Source organism: Bos mutus, chromosome 8, assembly GCF_027580195.1.
Source record: "Bos mutus isolate GX-2022 chromosome 8, NWIPB_WYAK_1.1, whole genome shotgun sequence".
NCBI lineage: Eukaryota > Metazoa > Chordata > Mammalia > Artiodactyla > Bovidae > Bos > Bos mutus.
This window is the reverse complement of record NC_091624.1, coordinates 52,996,108-53,015,627: the sequence shown is the minus strand read 5'-3', so window position 1 is coordinate 53,015,627 and position 19,520 is coordinate 52,996,108. Positions and strand designations below refer to the sequence as shown.

At 48.2% G+C, this 19,520-nt stretch overlaps 3 protein-coding genes across 8 annotated transcripts in view; 2 read left to right on the top strand and 1 right to left on the bottom strand.

Moving 5' to 3' along the window:
- SPATA31F3 (SPATA31 subfamily F member 3) overlaps window positions 1-6,648 on the bottom strand; it is a 102,991-nt gene extending 96,343 nt beyond the window's left edge. For 3 of the 6 annotated variants that reach the window (XM_070375709.1, XM_070375708.1, XM_070375712.1), the window contains exon 1: window positions 6,535-6,630. The gene's annotated coding sequence lies outside the window, so the exon portion shown is untranslated. Of the gene's footprint in view, window positions 1-6,534 lie in introns of all 6 variants that reach the window. The other 3 variants (XM_070375713.1, XM_070375707.1, XM_070375714.1) reach the window with 2 other exon arrangements.
- On the top strand, window positions 5,428-12,648 carry DNAJB5 (DnaJ heat shock protein family (Hsp40) member B5). The gene is made up of 4 exons (XM_014479774.2): window positions 5,428-5,620; window positions 7,942-8,186; window positions 11,212-11,813; window positions 11,949-12,648. Exons 1-4 carry the CDS (start codon window positions 5,439-5,441, stop codon window positions 12,180-12,182), a joined length of 1,263 nt encoding a protein of 420 aa, XP_014335260.1. The 5' UTR covers window positions 5,428-5,438; the 3' UTR covers window positions 12,183-12,648.
- A 108-nt stretch (window positions 12,649-12,756) lies between these two features.
- Window positions 12,757-19,520, top strand: part of LOC102279187 (SPATA31 subfamily G member 1) — a 29,743-nt gene continuing 22,979 nt past the window's right edge. Inside the window, exon 1 of the mRNA XM_070374935.1 lies at window positions 12,757-12,903. Within this exon, the coding sequence (XP_070231036.1) occupies window positions 12,757-12,903 (147 nt within the window). The remainder of the gene's footprint in view (window positions 12,904-19,520) is intronic.

The window sequence follows — 19,520 nt, the reverse complement described above, 5'->3', positions numbered from 1 at the left end:
AAGAGTTGACTCATTGGAAAAGACTCTGATGCTGGGAGGGATTGGGGGCAGGAGGAGAAGGGGAAGACAGAGGATGAGATGGCTGGATGGCATCACCGACTTGATGGACGTGAGTTTGAGTGAATTCTTGGGGTTGGTGATGGACAGGGAGGCCTGGCGTGCTGTGATTCATGGGGTCGCAAAGGGTCAGACACGACTGAGCAACTGAACCGAATTGTACTGTAACCCCAGCCCTGAGGCCTGCTGAACTATAGGGAGATCCAAGCTTGTACAGACCCACATGACCCCAAAACATCAGCATTACTGAGCTGGAAGCCTTAATTTCTTTAGTTCAACCTCTTAGACCAACTGCTGTGCCTCCAGCTCGGAGCCCTGACCTGAGAGAAGAGATCCAATATCATAATTCGCCTATTATCCCCTTTCCAGGTGGGCTCTGAGAAGCATGTGCTCAGAACCTGATGTTGCACGCCCTCTGATGGTCATTCCCAGTACTGTTCTCTCACCCCAAAGCAAAAAAAAAAAAAAAAAAAAACCCTTTGAACTTTTATGGTACTAGTCATTGCAGGGCTTCCCGGTGGCTCAGTGGTAAACAATTCACCTGCTAAGCAGGAGCGATGGGTTCAATCCGGGTTGGAAAGATCCCCTTGAGAAAGAAATAGCAACCCACTCCCGTATTCTTGCTGGAGAATCCCAGGGACAGCGGAGCCTGGCGGGCTACACTCCATGGGGTCACAAAGAGCCTGACACATCTTAGCGACTAAAAAAAGATGACAACTAGTCAGTGTAGGTTCAGAACAGGCAGGGAGACACTAGACAAGTACCTGGGAGTTAGAAGACTGGTCAGTGTTCAAGTATCAGTGTCAAGATTAGGGCTCATCTGAAAAGATCTAGGAGAAGGCTTAGACTGAGGCTGGATGGGGGAACTACCTGATCCATGACTAAGACCAATATCAGTGTCTCAGGCTGAGGCCAAAGTTGGGGCTCATTGTGGGGCTGAATTCTGGGCTAAACTGTCAGCATGAAGTGTGTATCTAGGTGATATGCAGAGAGTCTGACTACAGAAAGGAGTCAGTGGATAATGGGGTCAACAGGTATTCCTACAGGAGGTGAAACATCAGATAAGTACCATTCCATTGGAGAACTTAAGAAGAGATATTGCCAGGGGAGAAGTACAAGTGATAGTGGACAGAATAAGGAAATCACTAATTTCTAAGAGCCTCCCAACCTTAAAGATAGGAATAGCCAGGCTAGAGCCCCTTATCTCTTCAGAATGTGAATTTCTGTATTCTAGTTCCAGCTTCCTGTTAAAGCCCCCCACCAACCCTAGTACTGCCACATACAAATTATAGGATCAATTTTGGGACACAGGAGAGGTCCAAGAAACAGTCCTGTCACTGCATAAAGCCGGCAGCGTGGGGGTAGTCTTCCTTTCCCCCAGGATTCTCTGTTTCTACTGGCAACAGTGCTGGCAGCCTCCCACACCCAGATCTTAGCAACCCTGGGAGCCCCTGGCAACTGCTGCCATGGTGACAAGACAGGGAACTGAGAACAGGCTGGGGGGAGCACTTCCTCTGGAGCCTTCAGGATATACGTGAGAGAGGTCTCCCCCTCCCATGCACAGTCTGGGAGGGAACATGTGCTCCTGTCTAAACACCTCCTCACTGGCACCCACCCCCGCCCCTGCCCCCGGTTCCGGTTCCCTCAGGGTGAGGAAATGAGGGACATCTATGGTTGTGACGTCTCCAGAGGGAGAGAGGGTGAATGGGGGGTGTTTGGAACTGACAAGATCACAGATGCATGCATACAAAGGCAGACAGTGTCAGCATACCAACAGCCATGAAGCCTTATTTCATCCACTTTTTGTCATGTAGACAGACACCGGCCTACACTTAATCATACATGTACAGTAACACAAAATCACATACCTACAATAAATAACATAGAATCAAGCACACTACTGTGCAAAAATAATTAAACAGATACACTTTCACTCATAAATTGCATGATAAACACAACACTACAAATAATTTCCAGACTCCAACGTTTATAGATGCACTCACATATCCAGATATCTGTGAACATATAGAATAAGTTAACTTTCTTGAGCATTAACTTCAGGCCAAGCTGTCAGCACTACATGTGTCACCTTAATTAACCCTCAACAATCCTATGAGGTACAGCTGTTTTCTATCTCCATTTTACAAAAGAGGAAATTAGGCACCATAGTAAGCAACGTCACAAGGTCAACAGTCTGCCTTCAGAGCCTACTTCCTCACACCCTTTGCCACACCCTGAGGCACCCCTGGTTCCTCTCACACACACCTGATACCCAGGACAATGGGACACAGGACAGCAACTGCAAACTTGGCAAACAACAGAATCTGTGCCACCAATAACTGAAGGCACAGCTCTGCCCCCTTGAAGGTCTAAGCCAACACGTAAGCATTAGCTGGGACCAGGTAAAGGCCGGTGACTAAACTCTGCCTCCGTGTTGGCACAGGCAAGGCTGGAGGAGGCAAAATAGACAGAACTGGAATAGGAAGAAGCAGAGCCTCCCACAGTCCAGGCCCCCATGAATCTGGAGGTGGAAGATTGAGAGCCCTTAGGAGCCAGTACCAGTCCTGAGCCCCCTCACCCTCCCTTTCCCACCTCCATGTCACACTATTTCATTCAATCACCACCCAACCTCCCCTCCCTTTCTCATGCCTTCTCACCTCATCTCTCTATCCCATCCCTTTGCTAATCAATCCATCTCCACCCCCATCCCCTTTCCCTCATCCATCTCCCCTCCCTCCACCCCCTCACCCATATTCCCCCCTCCTCTCCCCACCCCCTACACCTGTTCTCACCTGCCTCTACTCCTCTACTCCCTTACCCCATCTTCTCTCCCTCCTCTCCTTATCCCCCCTCACCCTGCCTCCTCTTACCACACTTCCTTTCCTTCCTTCACACCCCTTTATTCCTGGAATACCCATCATGATAACCAGAAAGCCAGATCAGGCAGAGAATAGGCAGACCTGATCTTAGGACCCCTAGACTCCCCTCTTGTTCTGTTCTGTGTCCTAGATATTGATGCCCTAAGCTTCAGTTTCAAGCTCCATCTAGTTTGCATGACTTCATGGGTGTTCATACTCTGCCTCTGGGAAACCACAAGGAAAGAGAGGTGACAGCTTCTGCTCTGGCCCTTCCTTTGTCCTCAAAGCTCCCAAGAACTCCTTCCCTCTCTTCACCCCTGGATTACCCCCTCTCCACCCCCGCTCCCTCTAGCACAGATGGGCCTGGGAGACAGTGACGTGGGCGCCAGGCACCGTGTCTGCTCAAGCGTCGGCTTCCGCTGGCAACCGCCTCCGCAGCCCTGCCTGCTCTGAACATCGGGGACACTGGGGCTGAGAATTAATGGGGGTGGGGGTACTGAAATGGGAGATTATGAGGGTGTTAAGAAAGAAGATCATGTGGAACTGAGATGAAGGATTAAAAGGGGGACGAGGATAGGGGAGCTCATGGGAATAAATAAGGATTAAGAATAGAGTAAGGCAAAAGATCATGGGCGAAAGACAGGAGATCCTATGGGGCAAGAAGGGAGGAAAGTCAAACGGGTCTAAAACATGTGTTACCTTAATGGTAACTCAAAGGGGAAGTAAAATGAAAGATAATAGGAAGAACTTTAATGGGTATCATGCGGGTTGCTGAGAAGGGGCTGCTCATGAGGGAACACGAATGAGAGAAACATACAGAGGATAAAAAGGGGACTCAGAAAGGGAATTATGGAGGTGCTAAAATTGTGGAGAACTACCAGGTTACAAAGAAAAGAGCAGGAAGAGTACTATGCACATCTACCGGGGCCTATTTTGAGATTCAGTTAGGTCACATCAGGTCAACTCCGGGTCACGGTAAGGTAAAGCTAAATCAGGTCAGGGCAAGGTAAGTTCACGGTTCAATGGAAGACAGGTAAGAAGGAATGACCTTTTGACCCTGGTCCAAGGACTACACCTCCCAGGGTGCACTATTCTCTCCCCTACTCTCCTAAATGAAGAAAGGAAAGAATGCCCAGAGTCACCGCCAACTGGTAGGCGCAGTTTTCCTTTAAGCCTGCCTTTGACGTTGCAGGGGTTCCAGAAGGTTCTCCCGAGATTCGAGCAGCGGCCAGTACGTCCCACCTTCTCAAACCGGAGATTGGACTAAAATAGTTGTCCCCCAACTCGGGTCTAAGCCCCACTGACCAACCAATAAAATCAAAGGGCGCGAAGAGTTGCCGCCCTCTGTCCCTTTCACCAATGACATGACCAGATAGCGAAGAGGTGTGGTTGATTGATTCCAGAGTGCACCAATCAGACTCATACCAATCACTGCCCGGAATGTGTGCGCGTGTGGCCGGGTGACAGGGGCGGAGGAAGGGACGGCTACCACAGAACCACTCGTTGAAAGCTGTCCAATTACAACAGAGGCTGAGCTGAGTGACGGGCAGACGGCGCAATGGGCAGTACGGAGGCGGAGCTGTGGGGGCGGGTTCCCGGGCCGGCTGTCTGCCGCCGGCGGGCGGGCGACTCCTGTCCCTAGTGGAGGCGGCGGAGCCAGAGCCGGGGGTGGGGGCAGCGGCTGTCTGACGGACCGCGGCGGCGCCCGCAGCTCCTCACCGGTGAGGACGCCGAGCCAGGACTCGAGGGTCCCGGGGGTGGGGATTGGGGCGTCGCGAAGCCAGGGGTCTTAATTCGGGGGGAGCGGGGATCAGGACACTGAGGGCCCATCGACTCTTCCGCCGCGGGGGTGTGGGGACGCGGAGTCTGCAAGGTGCTTGATGTCCGCGACCCTCTTAGAGTGGGCAGCCAGCGTCTAAGCGGGGGAGGGTCGGGCCGGGTCGCACTGGGTTCTGCGGAGGCGTTTCTGAGCCAGCCCAGTCAGCCAGCGCCGGTGACATCACCGACCACCCTCCTCCGCCGGAGCCCCCTCCCCTTCCCTCCCCTCCTCTCCTCGCCGCGCCTTTTGTCCCAGCCGAGCTCTGTCCCGCCCCACCCCGCCCATCTGCGAGGGAGGAGACTCCCCGTCAGTGACTTCATTGAGTAGATTCTTGGGGATTGGGGTCTGCTCCTCCCCAGGAGAGGCGAGAAGAACACACTGCCTCTAAGGCCCTCACAGACAATCACACCTGTCACAGGTACACACGCTGCCACTCACAAGCACTCGCTCTTCGAACTGCCAGCCTTACTGTCACACTGCCATACAGCCATTCACAATCAGCCAGACCTCGCTGCACCTGAGAGCAGGTGATCTCGGGACCCTACCCCTTCACTCTCCACACCTGGGGATCAGGTCCAGCTCCTGCTGCACCGGACAAGGCTTGCTGGGCAAGTGCCCGAGACGCTGAGGAGGTGGCTTTCCAGAGCTTCAGCTTTCCAAGCGGGCTCCGGTGGAGCGATCCGAGGTGAGGGGCTGGGCTGGGCATGTTTAAGCGCACAGTGCTCTCCTGCCCATCCCCAGCAGCACCCCCACTACAGGCCCGAGGAGCTTTCCGGAGCTTCCCACACTTCTGGGGAGAAGACTTCTTAGCCAGCTTGATGTTTAAAATTCAGCTGGAGCCCTTAAAACTTCGAGCGTGGACGCTGAATGGGTTTGTAAAGTTTCGGTAAGTCCCTCTGGAGAAGGGCACTCATATCCATACCAAGTCAAATTCTTCATGTCATATCCCCCTCCATTGCCTATCTGCTTCCTCCATCTCATCTCATCCCCAATTACATATAAGAATCCCCCTCCGTCCCACCCTTACATTTGAATGAACTGCACCCCTTGTCATTCATCTCCTATACCAAACCATTCAGGCATCCATCTTCCACAAATACCTCCTCTAGTATTTCAACTCTTTACATCCCATTGGTAACCCATTTGCCACCTCAGACATTTCCATTTCTCATCCTTCATCCCCCTCCCTCAGTACTTCATTTTCTGTATCAATCATTCCCCTTTCCTGGATCAGTCCCCCTTGCTATTTCTCATTTTTCATTCCTGCCTCTACATTAACATTCTCTCCATCCAAGGCAGTGCCACACCATGGGATTCCTTTGTCATTCCAACATGTGGCTCATGGGTATGGGAGGGAGGGAAGGAGGGAGGAAAGAAAAAAGGCAATTCCTGAAAGAGCTTGCCCTATGTCTGTGGAGGCAAGAGAATTATAGATCTAGAACAGCAAGCAGGTGGTTGCCAGGGAGGAAACTGGCCATACGAAGAGGTAATGCAGGGACAGCGAGGGGAGGATGAGAGCAGTACCAAGCCATTCCACTCACCCTCAGCCTAAAGGGTGCTGTAGTTCTCTGGGGGCACCCTTTTGGTGTGATAGGGTTCCTTCCCAGTTTCAGGGGAAAGAAAGTGTGGGCTGAGGCAGAGATGGTGGCAGACCACCCCCAGCTCCCTCTCAGACGGCTTTTACTGCTGCTTCTGAAAATGGCTGCCCTCCCCCAGATGCTCTTTCTTTTCTGCCTCCCCCAACTTCAGCCTCCCCCCACCAGGCATGACATGCTGGTAGGGAGAAGGGGGAGTACCCACCTTACTGGAGCCTTCTCTTCATCAGAGTGAGATGACTCCCAGAACCATGAGTCAACCCAGCCACCTGTAACAGGCCCTGTGGGGGCAGGAGTTAGGGCTCTTGTCCTTGTCTACCTGAAGCCTTGAGGCCTCCCCTTACCCATTATAACCCTTACTCCTGCCAGGAAACTCTGTATACCTCTCTGAAGCAATCAGAGGCAGAAAAGCAGGCCTCAGCTGTGGCTGCCAGCCCAGGACATTGCTAGAAAGACTCTGGGCTTTGGCAGGGGTTGGCCAAGTCTTGGGTCGGAGAATGGCTTCTGGCCATTCCCCCAAATAGCTCTAGCTACAGGAAAATGCCCTTCCTTCATATCCACCACAGAGACATTGATGGAGGGAGATTAGAGTGAAAGAATTAAGAGTCCTGTGTTTCTCCCTCATATAAATAACAAATGCCCTTGCACCCAGCATGCAAGGGATTATCAAAGGAGTATGGGCCTGGCACTGGGCCAGATCCTAAACCATGCAGCAGGTGAGAGAGAAGAACTGGTAGAAAAGGTATTGAGGAAATGTTGGTTAGTGCCCAACTGTCTCCTAAAAACTAAGGTTAAAAAGACCCTACCCTAGGATGCTTTTGTTCACTAACACTGATGCTTACACAGCACAGACATGTCTTCAAACACAGTTTTGTGTGTAGACACTGGGAAATGAGTAAAGCAAACTGTTGCCCTGGTTAGAAGGGCAGTGTCACCCCCGTGCTAATGAGGGAGTTAGAAACAGCAGTTTCCAAGGCTGTTAGTCATCCTCTGATCTGAATCACACTTGAGGCTTAGCATAATTTGGGGAGTGGGGGTAGGAAGACCTGGGGTCTCCAATGGCAGAGAGGAATTCAGCACCCACACCTGACTCAGCCTGGCTGGCCAAGGCATCTGGCTGAAGACCCAGGCCCGTCCCCAGTCCTGGGCCACTGCCCCAGCTGCCCTTAGCCTGGGCACCATGCCTGAGGCATGGCGTAGGAGACCACGATGCTCAGGTGACCTCACCCAGTACGCTGATCTTGGCCAGCTCCTGTGTGTGGATCTGTCAGTCCATGGTACCGCCACCCTCAGCTGGGCTCGTGGGGGTCCTCAGTCTGGCCCAAGGACCTAGGCCTTAGAATAGCCCCGAGACTTGGGCCACAGCCCCCAGCTTCCTGTTGGGAAAACCCAGGAGCTAAACAAAGAATCACAGAATCCTAGAATGTCAGAGCTGGAAGAGATCTTCTAGTCCAAACCTTTCATCATACTGATGGAGAGACAGAGGCCCACAGAACAGGCATGACCTGCTGAAAGTTACACAGTGAGTCATTTAGGAACTTCAAGATCATCAGGAATAGGACCGGGGTAGAAGGGAACAGTGGCATCAAGGATCAGCCCTGGTTTCTTTCAGAAACAAGGAGACCAGTGCCGGTCCAGTGGCTGTGATGGGAAAGGATTACTACAAGATTCTTGGGATCCCGTCTGGAGCCAACGAGGATGAGATCAAGAAAGCCTATCGGAAGATGGCCTTGAAGTACCATCCAGATAAGAACAAAGAACCCAACGCTGAGGAGAAGTTTAAGGAGATTGCAGAGGCCTATGATGTGCTGAGTGACCCTAAGAAACGGGGCCTGTATGACCAGTATGGGGAGGAAGGTAAGAGGGCAGTGCCCCAGCCTGATACTGGATGTCTTTCCTTGTTGGGGGTCCTGGGTGACCTAGTTCTCAAAGCAGGGAACTGGAGACCGAGAAAAGGGTGAGAGGCACAAGTGTTCCCAGCACTGACATCCAGAGGAAAAAAGAGACCACACACTCCCCAGTCTCAGCTCCCCATCCCTCTCCCTGCCTTTCTCTGCCCCTCTCCCTCCTCAAGTTCAGGCCTTAGAGAAGCTAGAGCCAGAGGCCTTCCCCGCCCTTCTTTCCCTCCCAGCCTTATTAGTCCTGCCTGAAGTCCCTGCTGCTTCATTGGCTGATGGGGAAGGTTAGGAAAGGGAGTGTGTGGCTCTCTGAGGACAGAGCATTTACAATCATCAGCATAAAAGTTTGGCCCTTAAGCAGCCGGGGAATTAACTACTGGAGCTCTGAGCTAGAGATGGTTGTCCCCTTCCCTGCCCCATTCCTGCCCACTTCAGGCCAGCAGAACAGAGTTAGAGTTTCGACTCCCTGAGGAAGTGGCAGGGATCCAAGAGTGGAACGGGAACTGCTGCTGGCAACTTGCCCCCTCCCTGGGGTAGCTGGTGGCCACGCATAGGGTGGCAGGAAAGGTCCAAATAAAGCCTCTGAGAGGGCGGCTCCTCCCAGCACATCCCACGGGCATGATGTAGCTGCTAATTCTGGGCCTGCCCCTCAGGGCCGCCTGCCACCCGCCAGCCACAAGCACCTGTCAGGCTATATTAAGAGACATTGTCACAGCTGAGGACTCTCCTTTCCAGGAGGAACTGCCCTTCCTCCCCAGTGGCATCTACCTTTCTTTCACTTTATCCTCCTCAGTCTCCCCATTCTAGTCTCAAAATTAGATGGGCTAATGATATGTACTGTACCTGACACAGAGTAGGTACTCAAAAGAATGTTCTTTTCCTCTCCCCAGCCCTTGCTTTGTGTTACATGACCCAATCCTCTGTATACCCTAGTCCTCCCAACCCTCTCTTCTCATTCTCCATGCCAAAATTCCTTCCATTATTCCCTCCTCACCTATTAGACTTGCCAATTCCCAGATTCACCAGGCAGTTGCTGGAATCCTCAGTATTCTTTCAGCTAAGAAATGTTTCTCTCTGGGGTAGAGAGATGGGAAGGGTAGTGGTTGGGAAGAGGAAAGCAGTGCAGACACCATGCCACCATGTGACCTGTCTAGGAATTGCATTCATTCCTCTGCTTGGCCTCATCTTGATTAGGAAAAAGGTAGGAGCTGGGTTATTTAGTCACCAAATTGTGTCCAAGTTTTTTGTGACCCCATGGATTATAGCCAGCCAGGCTCCTCTGTCTACGGGACTCGGCAGGCAAGAATACTGGAGTGGGTTGTCATTTCCTTCTCCAGGGCATCTTCCCAACCCAGGGATTGAACTCCTGCATTGCAGGCAGATTCTTTACCATTGAATCACCAGAGAAGCTGGTAGACTTCTTTCTGCAAGACCAAACTTAAGTGAAGGGCAAAGCTTGGGCCCTAGGTCCAGACACTAGTTCTAACACAGATCTACACCCCAGGAGGGCTCCTGGGGATACAGAACAACCTTAAGGAGACATCCAGGGCCTGGGAAGGGAGAAGCAGCCTTGGAAATGCAGGTTGTGTTTCTGTTTGCCCTGCCCCCTCCCCAGTAGCCAGCCAGAACAGTTGTGAATATAGACTCTGTGCACCCTGGCTAGGGACAAGTTGTTCCCAGCTTGAAAAGGGTGTAGTAGTGGTACAGCAGGAATCCTTGCAGAGAAATTACCCCCTCCTGTCATCATCAGACCAATTTCTCTCACTGAGCTCTGCCAAGCTTCTTGAGTTCACCTGACAATCAGACCCCCAGTAGAAGGAAAGAACAGACTTTGAATCTTAGGAAGGATGAAGAGGCAGCTGTTACAAGTCACTGAATTGCTTGCCTCTTGGCCTCTTCAGTGAAACCCAAATCTCTTCTTGTGGGCCCAGGAAATAGGAGGCTAATTCAGGCTCAGGCTTCCACAGCCAATAAATATCAAGATATAGGTCCCAAAGAGAAGAGTCCCTTCCCCTAGCCTGGGCCCCAGCCCTGAGTCTGTATACCCTAGATCATTTCTCAGTGTTAACCTCCTTCTTCTCCCCACACATGCCCCGCCCCCCTCTACTCCCATCACCATCACCACCATGCCCCATGAAGACTGCCTCCAGGAATCTGGGCCCCTGAGATAGAACCTGACTCCAGAGAGAGTCGCTGGGGTCACCACTGCAATGTTCCAGTTCATTCATGCATTTTGGTTGCTCTGACATAAGGTATGGGGAGAAAGCTTGGTGTTGTGTACTCCAGGGTGTTGCACAGTCTACACTTGCCCCTTTTGTGCATGGTACCCCTTGGAGCTGTGCAACACTGTGAGCCCTGAGTGTGGGAATGAAGCATTTTAAAACTTTTTGTAGAGAAATAAGTATTCTCCAGGCTAATGATCTTTCCTACTTTTGAGGGCCCTCCTGATTTCCCATTTGGGTGGGAGTCAGAGAAAGAGGAAACTGTGCTTGAAGTAGACTGAGAGGGGACTTCCTCCTTGATGATACCCCTACCTTATTTGGGACAAGTCACTTACTAGCCCCCTGGATGGTCAAATTCTTTGTGACTGCCTCTTGCCCTGTCTTTGGAGATAAGTAAATCTGGCAGCCAGGTATGACTTGTAATATGACCCCAGGACAGCTATTCAAGGCTTAGTGAGACATCTTTGGGTCACAGGTAGATGGAAGAGATTACAGCACTGGAGGTTGCATCCTACAAGTCTTCTAGTCTTAGCTTTTCAGCCTCTTTGATCCTCAGGATGTGCCTTATTATTATTAAGTTTATAAAAAAGTAGAAACTAATCTTGCCAGAGATTTTTCTTACTCTATTAGGCCAGCCCTCTCTGTGGGGGTTAAATGTTGCTTCTTTCTCTAGGCTGATGAACTGAGAGCTAGAGAGCAAGGGGAGGAGACTGGGGTGGGGCGGAGACCAGCCGCACTGCCCCTAACTTCTTCTCCCTCCAGGCCTGAAGACTGGTGGCGGTTCCTCCGGTGGCTCCAGTGGCTCCTTTCACTACACCTTCCATGGAGACCCCCATGCCACCTTTGCCTCCTTCTTTGGAGGCTCCAACCCCTTCGATATCTTCTTTGCCAGCAGTCGCTCGGCTCGTCCCTTCAGTGGCTTTGACCCAGATGACATGGATGTGGATGAAGATGACGACCCATTTGGCGCCTTTGGCCGTTTTGGCTTCAATGGGCTGAGTAGGGGTCCAAGGCGAGCCCCAGAACCACTATACCCTCGGCGCAAGGTTCAGGACCCACCTGTGGTGCATGAGTTGAGGGTGTCCCTGGAGGAAATCTACCATGGCTCCACCAAACGCATGAAGATCACAAGGCGGCGCCTCAACCCTGACGGGCGAACTGTGCGAACCGAGGACAAGATCCTGCATATTGTCATCAAGCGTGGCTGGAAGGAAGGCACCAAGATCACCTTCCCCAAAGAGGGTGATGCCACACCTGACAACATCCCTGCCGACATCGTCTTTGTGCTCAAAGACAAGCCCCATGCACACTTCCGCCGAGACGGTACCAACGTGCTCTACAGTGCCCTGATCAGCCTCAAGGAGGTGGGGCCTGGATCAGATCATGTTTTCACTGGGCAGGGGGTGGGAGTGATGGAAATTTTTTTCTTCCCCACTTTTACTTTTCTTCCCTTCCAATCACTCTACCCTACATTTTCCTCATTCTCTAATTTTCCCTAGGCGCTGTGCGGCTGCACCGTGAACATTCCCACCATTGATGGCCGAGTGATCCCTTTGCCCTGCAATGATGTCATCAAGCCAGGCACCGTGAAGAGACTCCGTGGGGAGGGCCTTCCCTTCCCCAAGGTGCCCACCCAGCGGGGAGATCTCATTGTCGAGTTCAAAGTTCGGTTCCCAGATAGATTAACACCACAGACACGGCAGATCCTTAAGCAGCACCTACCTTGTTCCTAGGCTCTGCCCTAGCCAACCCAGAGTCTACCACAGCAATACCCCCCACACTCACCCCATCCATTGTGCACCCAGCTTGATGTCCACTGGACACTGGCAACGTTTTCTAAAGTGAAAAAAAAAAAAAAAAAAAAGCCACTGGTTTTCAGGGGAAATGTTCCTATCCCTGACCCCTTTCAAAGCTGGGCTGCCCTGGGGGAGTGGGAGGGAGGTGGGGAGAGCTAGCCCAGACCAGGGGTCAATTTTCATGTCACAACCTTTGAATCCAGTTCCCACTCCAGTGGCTGGAGAATGACCTGAGTGCTACTTGAAGATATAGAGATTCCTTGTCCACGCCTGTAAATAGCATGTCCTCCTTCCCTTCTCAGCTTTGCTAATACCTCTCCTTTCCCTTCCCTTCAGCTTCCTCCTATTGAGGGAGGAAGAGGATAAAATGGACACTGCTTTCCCACCCCAGCCCCACCCTCAAGTCCACAGTGTCCAAGGTTATCACACACCTATTCATGCACACAAAACACACACCTAGAGCTATGTGTGCCTCTCCAGGGTTGAGACGGGAAGGGAAGGTCCATAACCCATGAACCGGGCCATTGAGCACGAGACACTTTTCATTTGGGGCAGGGAAGTGAATGGGACCCTCAGCAGCCTTCTTGACAGCTACCCTGCCCAGACCCTGCAGAGCTGGAAGTTCTGTCTTCCCTGCGGCTCCCAGGAATGTGCAAGGGTAGAGGAAGGGGAGGGGGCCTGCTGTATTAAGGCTAAGAGGTGGAGGGCACGGTCTGTCTTCCAACCTTCATCAGGAAGAGAAAGGGCTTTGGGGTCAGGTGGCAGCTATTCCCCACCAAGAGATTCAGGGTCACAGGTTTCTCCCCACACCTCTGAACTCAGGGCCTAGCCACCCCTAAACTTCCAAATCCCATTTTTGTGATATATGAAGCTACTTATTTCTTACCCTTCATGGAGGCTGCGTGGGGAATTTCTAGCCCTTTGATGCCTGTGTGATCCCACCCCACTCCCACAATTGTATAAAGGTCAAATAGTGAAGGAGCTAGGCTAAGACTGCTTCAGCCAGGTTCTGGGATGGGGTTTTTAGGTTTTCTCACTTTGACAAGCCCTTGAATGTTTTTATAGTAGTTTTTTTGTATTTTTTTGTAATGACAGTATTATGAAAAAAAATAAAGTATTTTAAAAATATGGCATCTGAGCAAGAACAATGAAGCTATGATGGGGTGGATATTCACTGTCAGCCTCCCTCCTGAGCCTTGCTCACCTCTGTGAAGCCCAAGTAGGCCCTCAATATAAGGTAAAGCTGACTCCTTCCTTCCTTCCTCTAAGCCCAGATTTACAGAATTTACAAAATGTGGACCCAAAACTCAGCAAAGACAGAAGATACCACTCAGCTATCAGAAGAAACAAAGATTTGAAAAGAATAAATATCCTGCATTATAGGAAATAGAGACTATCCTCCACAAAGGATGTGCTAGCCAGAGAACAAGGATCAGACCCACGATGACCATGCCCTCCTGAACTTCAGTATCCCAATGCCATGAAGACAACTCTGTCTTCACCTGAGCCTGGGCTCCATACAGAGGCTGACAAAGTGTAGACTTTTAATAGGGATCTTCCTGCCCTTGCTTTTTATCCTGGGACACCACCTATGAGAAAAACTCATTCTTTTATTCAAGGTACTTTTGGTGAAGACTATTCCTTCCAGTGCAGAAACTGAGGGACTTCTGTTTACAAAACGTATGCTAATATCCCATCCTGGGCAGGCAGATCCTTAATCCCGCATCCCCTACTCAGTGCTTTCCTATTCAGGTCTCCTAGGGTTGTCCGTCTCTTCACCCAGGGCTAAATTCTTATTCTAGCTCTTTCCTGAGGCCTGAAGCACTGGGATCCAGGTCTCCTGAGACAGACTGCTCTCTCCCACCTCTCTGTGGACATGGAGGATCTGGGATCTCAGAAACTGTCATGTCCCCACTGAGTATTCTCTGGGGATAAACTATGACACCTTAAAGGCTGAACTATCTGAGGTCAGGGGCACTTAAATGAGAAAGCTCTCAAGCTGGCCTTTCTCTGCCTACAACCTGAGCTTGCCATTCTCAGAAGTTACATGAGGATTTGTGGTCATTCTTAGATCATCACTATTTTAGCCTGTAAACACTGAGGACTGTGAAAGCCTATGAACATTCCTTCTGAGATTTGTCTGTTAGTTGCCTTGAGGCCACATCAGTGCCAGAGACTCAGATCCTGCAGGCCCAGACCCACTAGTGTTAAACATGGAACTCTTTCAAAGGTGGTGTTTTAGTTAGTTCCAAATATTATTTATAGGAAATTCTCTAAGAAAAATGGAATCTGAAATATAAGGCTGGGTACCCAGGCCATACTGAAAAAAGTTAAATCCCACAAATTTTCAGTCTGCTTCCGTAGCAGGTATTATTTCAGTTGGAGCGACAGACTGTGCCTTATACTGGGTCAGAAAGTTTACTCCAAAGGCCTTAGTCTGGGGTGGAGAAGAAGGTTGTAAGAGTGGGAGCAAGGATTGAAGGTAGGCATTATGTAGGGGGCTGGAAATAAAACAGGGTTCAGGACTGGGGAACCAGTGGGGAATATTTAGCTTGCATTTAAACTAGAGGGGGATAGAGGAGCGGGCATTAGAAATTCCACTGAATAAAACAAAAGAGGATCCCAGTGGGGAGCAACCACCAGAAATCAGGACAGCAGCTACAAGGGATTCACTGTGCAGAGAGGGGAAACCCTAGAAAAGCTGGCTCCATTTATGCTGCAAAAGGTCCTCCCGGGTTGGAGGATGTAAAGGAGCTGCTGAAGATTGAACAGTTGATTAGGTTTGTCATCAGTGTTCCATAGTGGTTGGGAGTGGGTGTCCTGTGTGTCAGCAAATGACTCTAAAATAGTCCCAGAAGGGGACTTCCCTGGTGGTACAGTGGATAGAACCTGTCTGCCAATGCCAGGGACATGGGTTTGATCCATGGTCCAGGAAGAGTCCACATGCCACAGAGCAACTAACCCTATGTGCTGCAATTATTGTACCTGTGCTCTAGAGCGCAGAAGCCACAACTACTGAGACCACGTGCCACAACTACTGAAAACCCCATTCTGTAATTACTGAAGCCAACACACCCACAACTACTGAGACCACACGCCACAACTACTGAGCCAGCATGCTGCAATCACTGAAGCCCATGTGCCTAGAACCTGTGCCCCACAACAAGAGATACCACTGCAATGAGAAGCCCATGCACTATAATGAAGAGTAGCCCCAGCTCACTGCAAATAGAGAAAACCCATAAGCAGCAACATAGACCCAATGCAACAAAAATAAATAAATAAAAATAGTCCCAGAAAGATAAGCAATGACTGGGAGATCTGAATTGGTGAAAGAAAAATCAGCAATTCTGAAGATAAGTCAATTAAGATTATCCAATGTGAGGAACAGAAAGAAAAAGAAATAAAGAAAAATCAACGGAGCCTAGAAGACCTGTGGGACAACATCAACTATACAACATACAAAGAGTGGAAGTCCCAGAAAGAGAGGAGAGAGAGAAAGGGGGAGAAATGATATCCAAAAAAATAATGGCCCAAACTTTCCAAGTTAAATGAAATGCTAGTCTACACATTCAAGAAGCTTAACAAGTTCTAGGTATGATAAACACAAAGAGGTCCACATTTAGACATACTAAACTGTCAGAATATATGACAATCTTGAAAAAGGCAAGAGAAAAGTGACTCATCATGTATAAGGGGTAAGATTAACAGCTGATTTCTCATCAGAGCTATGAAGGCCAGAAGGCATTGGATGACATACTCAAAGTTCTGAAAGAAAAATTCTATAATCAAATCACCAAAAATATACACAAAAATGGGAGAAAAATTAAGACCAGATAAACAAAACCCAAAAATCCATTGCTAGCAAATCTGCTCTACAACAAATACTAGTAGAGTCTTTTAGGGTGTGTATGTATATATATATATACATACACACCCTATTATTAGGAGATCCTCAGTTCAGTTCAGCCACTCAGTCATGTCCGACTCCTTGTGACCCCATGAACTGCAGCACACCAGGCCTCCCTGTCCATCACCAACTCCCAGAGTTTACCCAAACTCATGTCCATCAAGTCGGGGATGCCATCCAGCCATCCCATCCTCTGTCGTCCCCTTCTCCTCCTGCCCCCAATCCCTCCCAGCATCAGGGTCTTTTCCAATGAGTCAACTCTTTGCATGAGGTGGTCAAAGTATTGGAGTTTCAGCTTCAGCATCAGTCCTTCCAATGAACACCCAGGACAGATCCTTTAGGATGGACTGGTAGGAAACCCTAGACTCCTGCTAATATGATCCTGATCCTAGATTTTATATATATATAAATATGATGCATATATATATGTATATATGATGCATGCAAGCATGCTAAGTCACTTCAGTCATGTCCAACTCTTTGTGATCCTATGGACTGGAGCCTACCAGGCTCCTCCATCCATAGGATTCTCCAGACAAGAGTACTGGAGTGAGTTGCCATGCCTTCCTCTAGGGGATCTTCCCAACCCAAAGATTGAACCCACGTCCCTAGGTCTCCCACATTGGCAGGCAGGTTCTTTACCACTAGTACCATCTGGGAAGCCCAAAGGAAGATCCCCTAGAGGAGGGCATGGCAACCTACTCCATTTATTCAACAACTCATTCTTGCCTAAAGAATCCATGGCTAGAGGAGCTTGGCAGGCTCCTATCCATGGGGTCACAAAAAGTCGGACATGACTGAAGCAACTTAGCACACACACATATGTAATATATATATACATAGAGAGAGAGACAGAAACAGAGAGTCAACATAAAATCAATTAATGTAAAACATCATATTGATAAAACAAGCAGGAAAAAAAAAAAACACATGATCATCTCAGATAAATTTTTATGCCAGAAACTCAGAAATAAGGAATAGCAGGAAAATTCCCCAACATGACAATGAATATTTATGTTTTAAAAAACCCATAGCTAGGGACTTCCCTGATGGTCCAGTGGTGAGAACTCCACATTTCCAATGCAGGGGGTGCAAATTTGATCCTTGGTCAGGGAAGTAAGATCCCACATGCTGCACAGTGCTGCCAAAATAAAATAAATATAAAATAATATTTTAAAACCCACAGCTAGCATCATACTCCGTGGTGAAAGGCTGAAAGCATTTCCCCTATGATCAGGAACAGAACAAAGATGTTCACTTTCACAACTGTCATTCAACATTATACTGGAAGTTCTCCCTGATAAGAAAAAGAAATAGAAGTCATTCAAATTGAAAAGGAAAGGTGAAACTATTTTCCCTTCATAGATGACATGATCTTATGTATAGAAGACCCCAAAGAATCCACAAGAAAGCTAGTAGAGCTGTAAATGAATTCAACAAAGTTGTAGGGTACAAGATTAACACAAAAAAAATCCATTGTGTTTCTTAATACATCGCAAATAAACATTTTTCCAAAAAGGAAATTAGAAAGCAATTCCATTTTTAATAGCACATACAGTATCAAATACTTAGGAATAAATCTAACCAAGGAGGTTAATAATGTATATGCTGAAAACTACAAAACAATGGCTGAAAGAAATTAAAGAACTATACAAACAATCCTATGTCCATGGAGGGATGTTATGGGGAGGGAGGAGGGAGGAGGGTTCAGGATGGGGAACACATGTATACCTGTGGCAGATTCATTTCGATAAATGGCAAAACCAGTACATTATTGTAAAGTTAAAAAATAAAATAAAATTTAAAAAAAAGAAGACAACATTGTTAAGATGTCAGTATTGCCCAAAGTGATCTACAGACTCAGCATAATCTCTATTAAAATTCCAACTACCTTTCTCATAGAAATGGAAAGACCATCCTTAAAATCATATGGATTTTTGAAGAGTCTCAAATAGCCAAAACAGTCTTGAAAAAGAAGAACGAAGTTGGAGGACTCACACTTCTTGATTTCAAAACTTATCACAAAACTATTGTAATTAAAAGAGTATAGGGCTTCTCTGGTGAAAAAGCGAAAGTGTTAGTTGCTCAGTCATGACCAACTCTTTACATTCCCATTGACTATAGCCTGCCAGGCTCCTCTGTTCATGGAATTATCCAGACAAGAATCCTGGGATGGGTAGCCATTCCCTTCTCCAGGGGATCTTCTCGACCCAGGGATCAAACCCAGGTCTCCTGCATTGCAGGCAGATTTTTCACCATCTGAGACTCAAATAACCAAAACAATCTTGAAAAAGAAGAACAAAGTTGGAGGACTCACACTTTCTGACTTCAAGACTTACCATAAAACTACATTAATTAAAACAGTATAGGGGTTCCCTGGTGGTTCAGTGGTAAAGAATTTCCCTGCCAATGCAGGAGACACAGGTTTGATACCTGATCTGGGACTATCCCACACGTTGCAACTAAGCCCAAGTGCCATGACTATCAAGTCTGCACTCTAGAGCTCAGGACCTGCAACTACTGACACACAAGCTGCAACAACAGAAGTCACCGCACTGCAGTTAGAGAGTAGCCCTTGCTCTCTGCAGCTAGAGAAAGCCGAGCAGCCAAAAATAAATAGTAAAATAAAATTTTAAATAAATAAATAAAAATTTAAAACCACAATGAGATACCACTTCTACCAAATAATAGGATGACTATAATAAAACTTGAAAATAAGAAATGTTTACAAGGATATGGAAAAATTGGAACGTTCGTGCATTACTGATGGGAACGTAATAGTGCAGCCACTGAGGAAAACAGTTTGGTAGTTTTTTAAAAAGTTAAAGGTGGGGACTTCCCTGGTGGTTCAGTGACTAAGACTCCATGCTCCCAGTGCAGGGGGTCTGGGTTCGATCCCTGGTCAGGGAACTAGATCCCACATGCTGCAACTAAGACTCAGTGCAGTCAAATAAATAAATTAAAATAAAATATTAAAATAAATTAAAATAAAAAAAAGTTAAAGTTGGAACTACCATATGACACAGCAATTTTATTCCTAGGTATATATCCAAAAGAATTAAAAGCAGGAACTTGAACATATATTTGTACACCAAAGTTCATAGCAGCATTATTCACAATAGCCAAAAGTTGCAAACAACCCAAGTGTTCATCAACAGATGAATGAATAGACAAAATATAGTATATATACACACAATGGAATATAAGTCAACCCAAAGAGAAATGAAAATTTTCATATATGCTACAACATAGGTGAATCATTAAAACATGTGAAATTAGACACAGAAGGGTAAATATTCTATGAATCTACTTATAAGAGGTACCTAGAGTAGGCAAATTTACAGGGATAGAAAGTAGAATAAAGG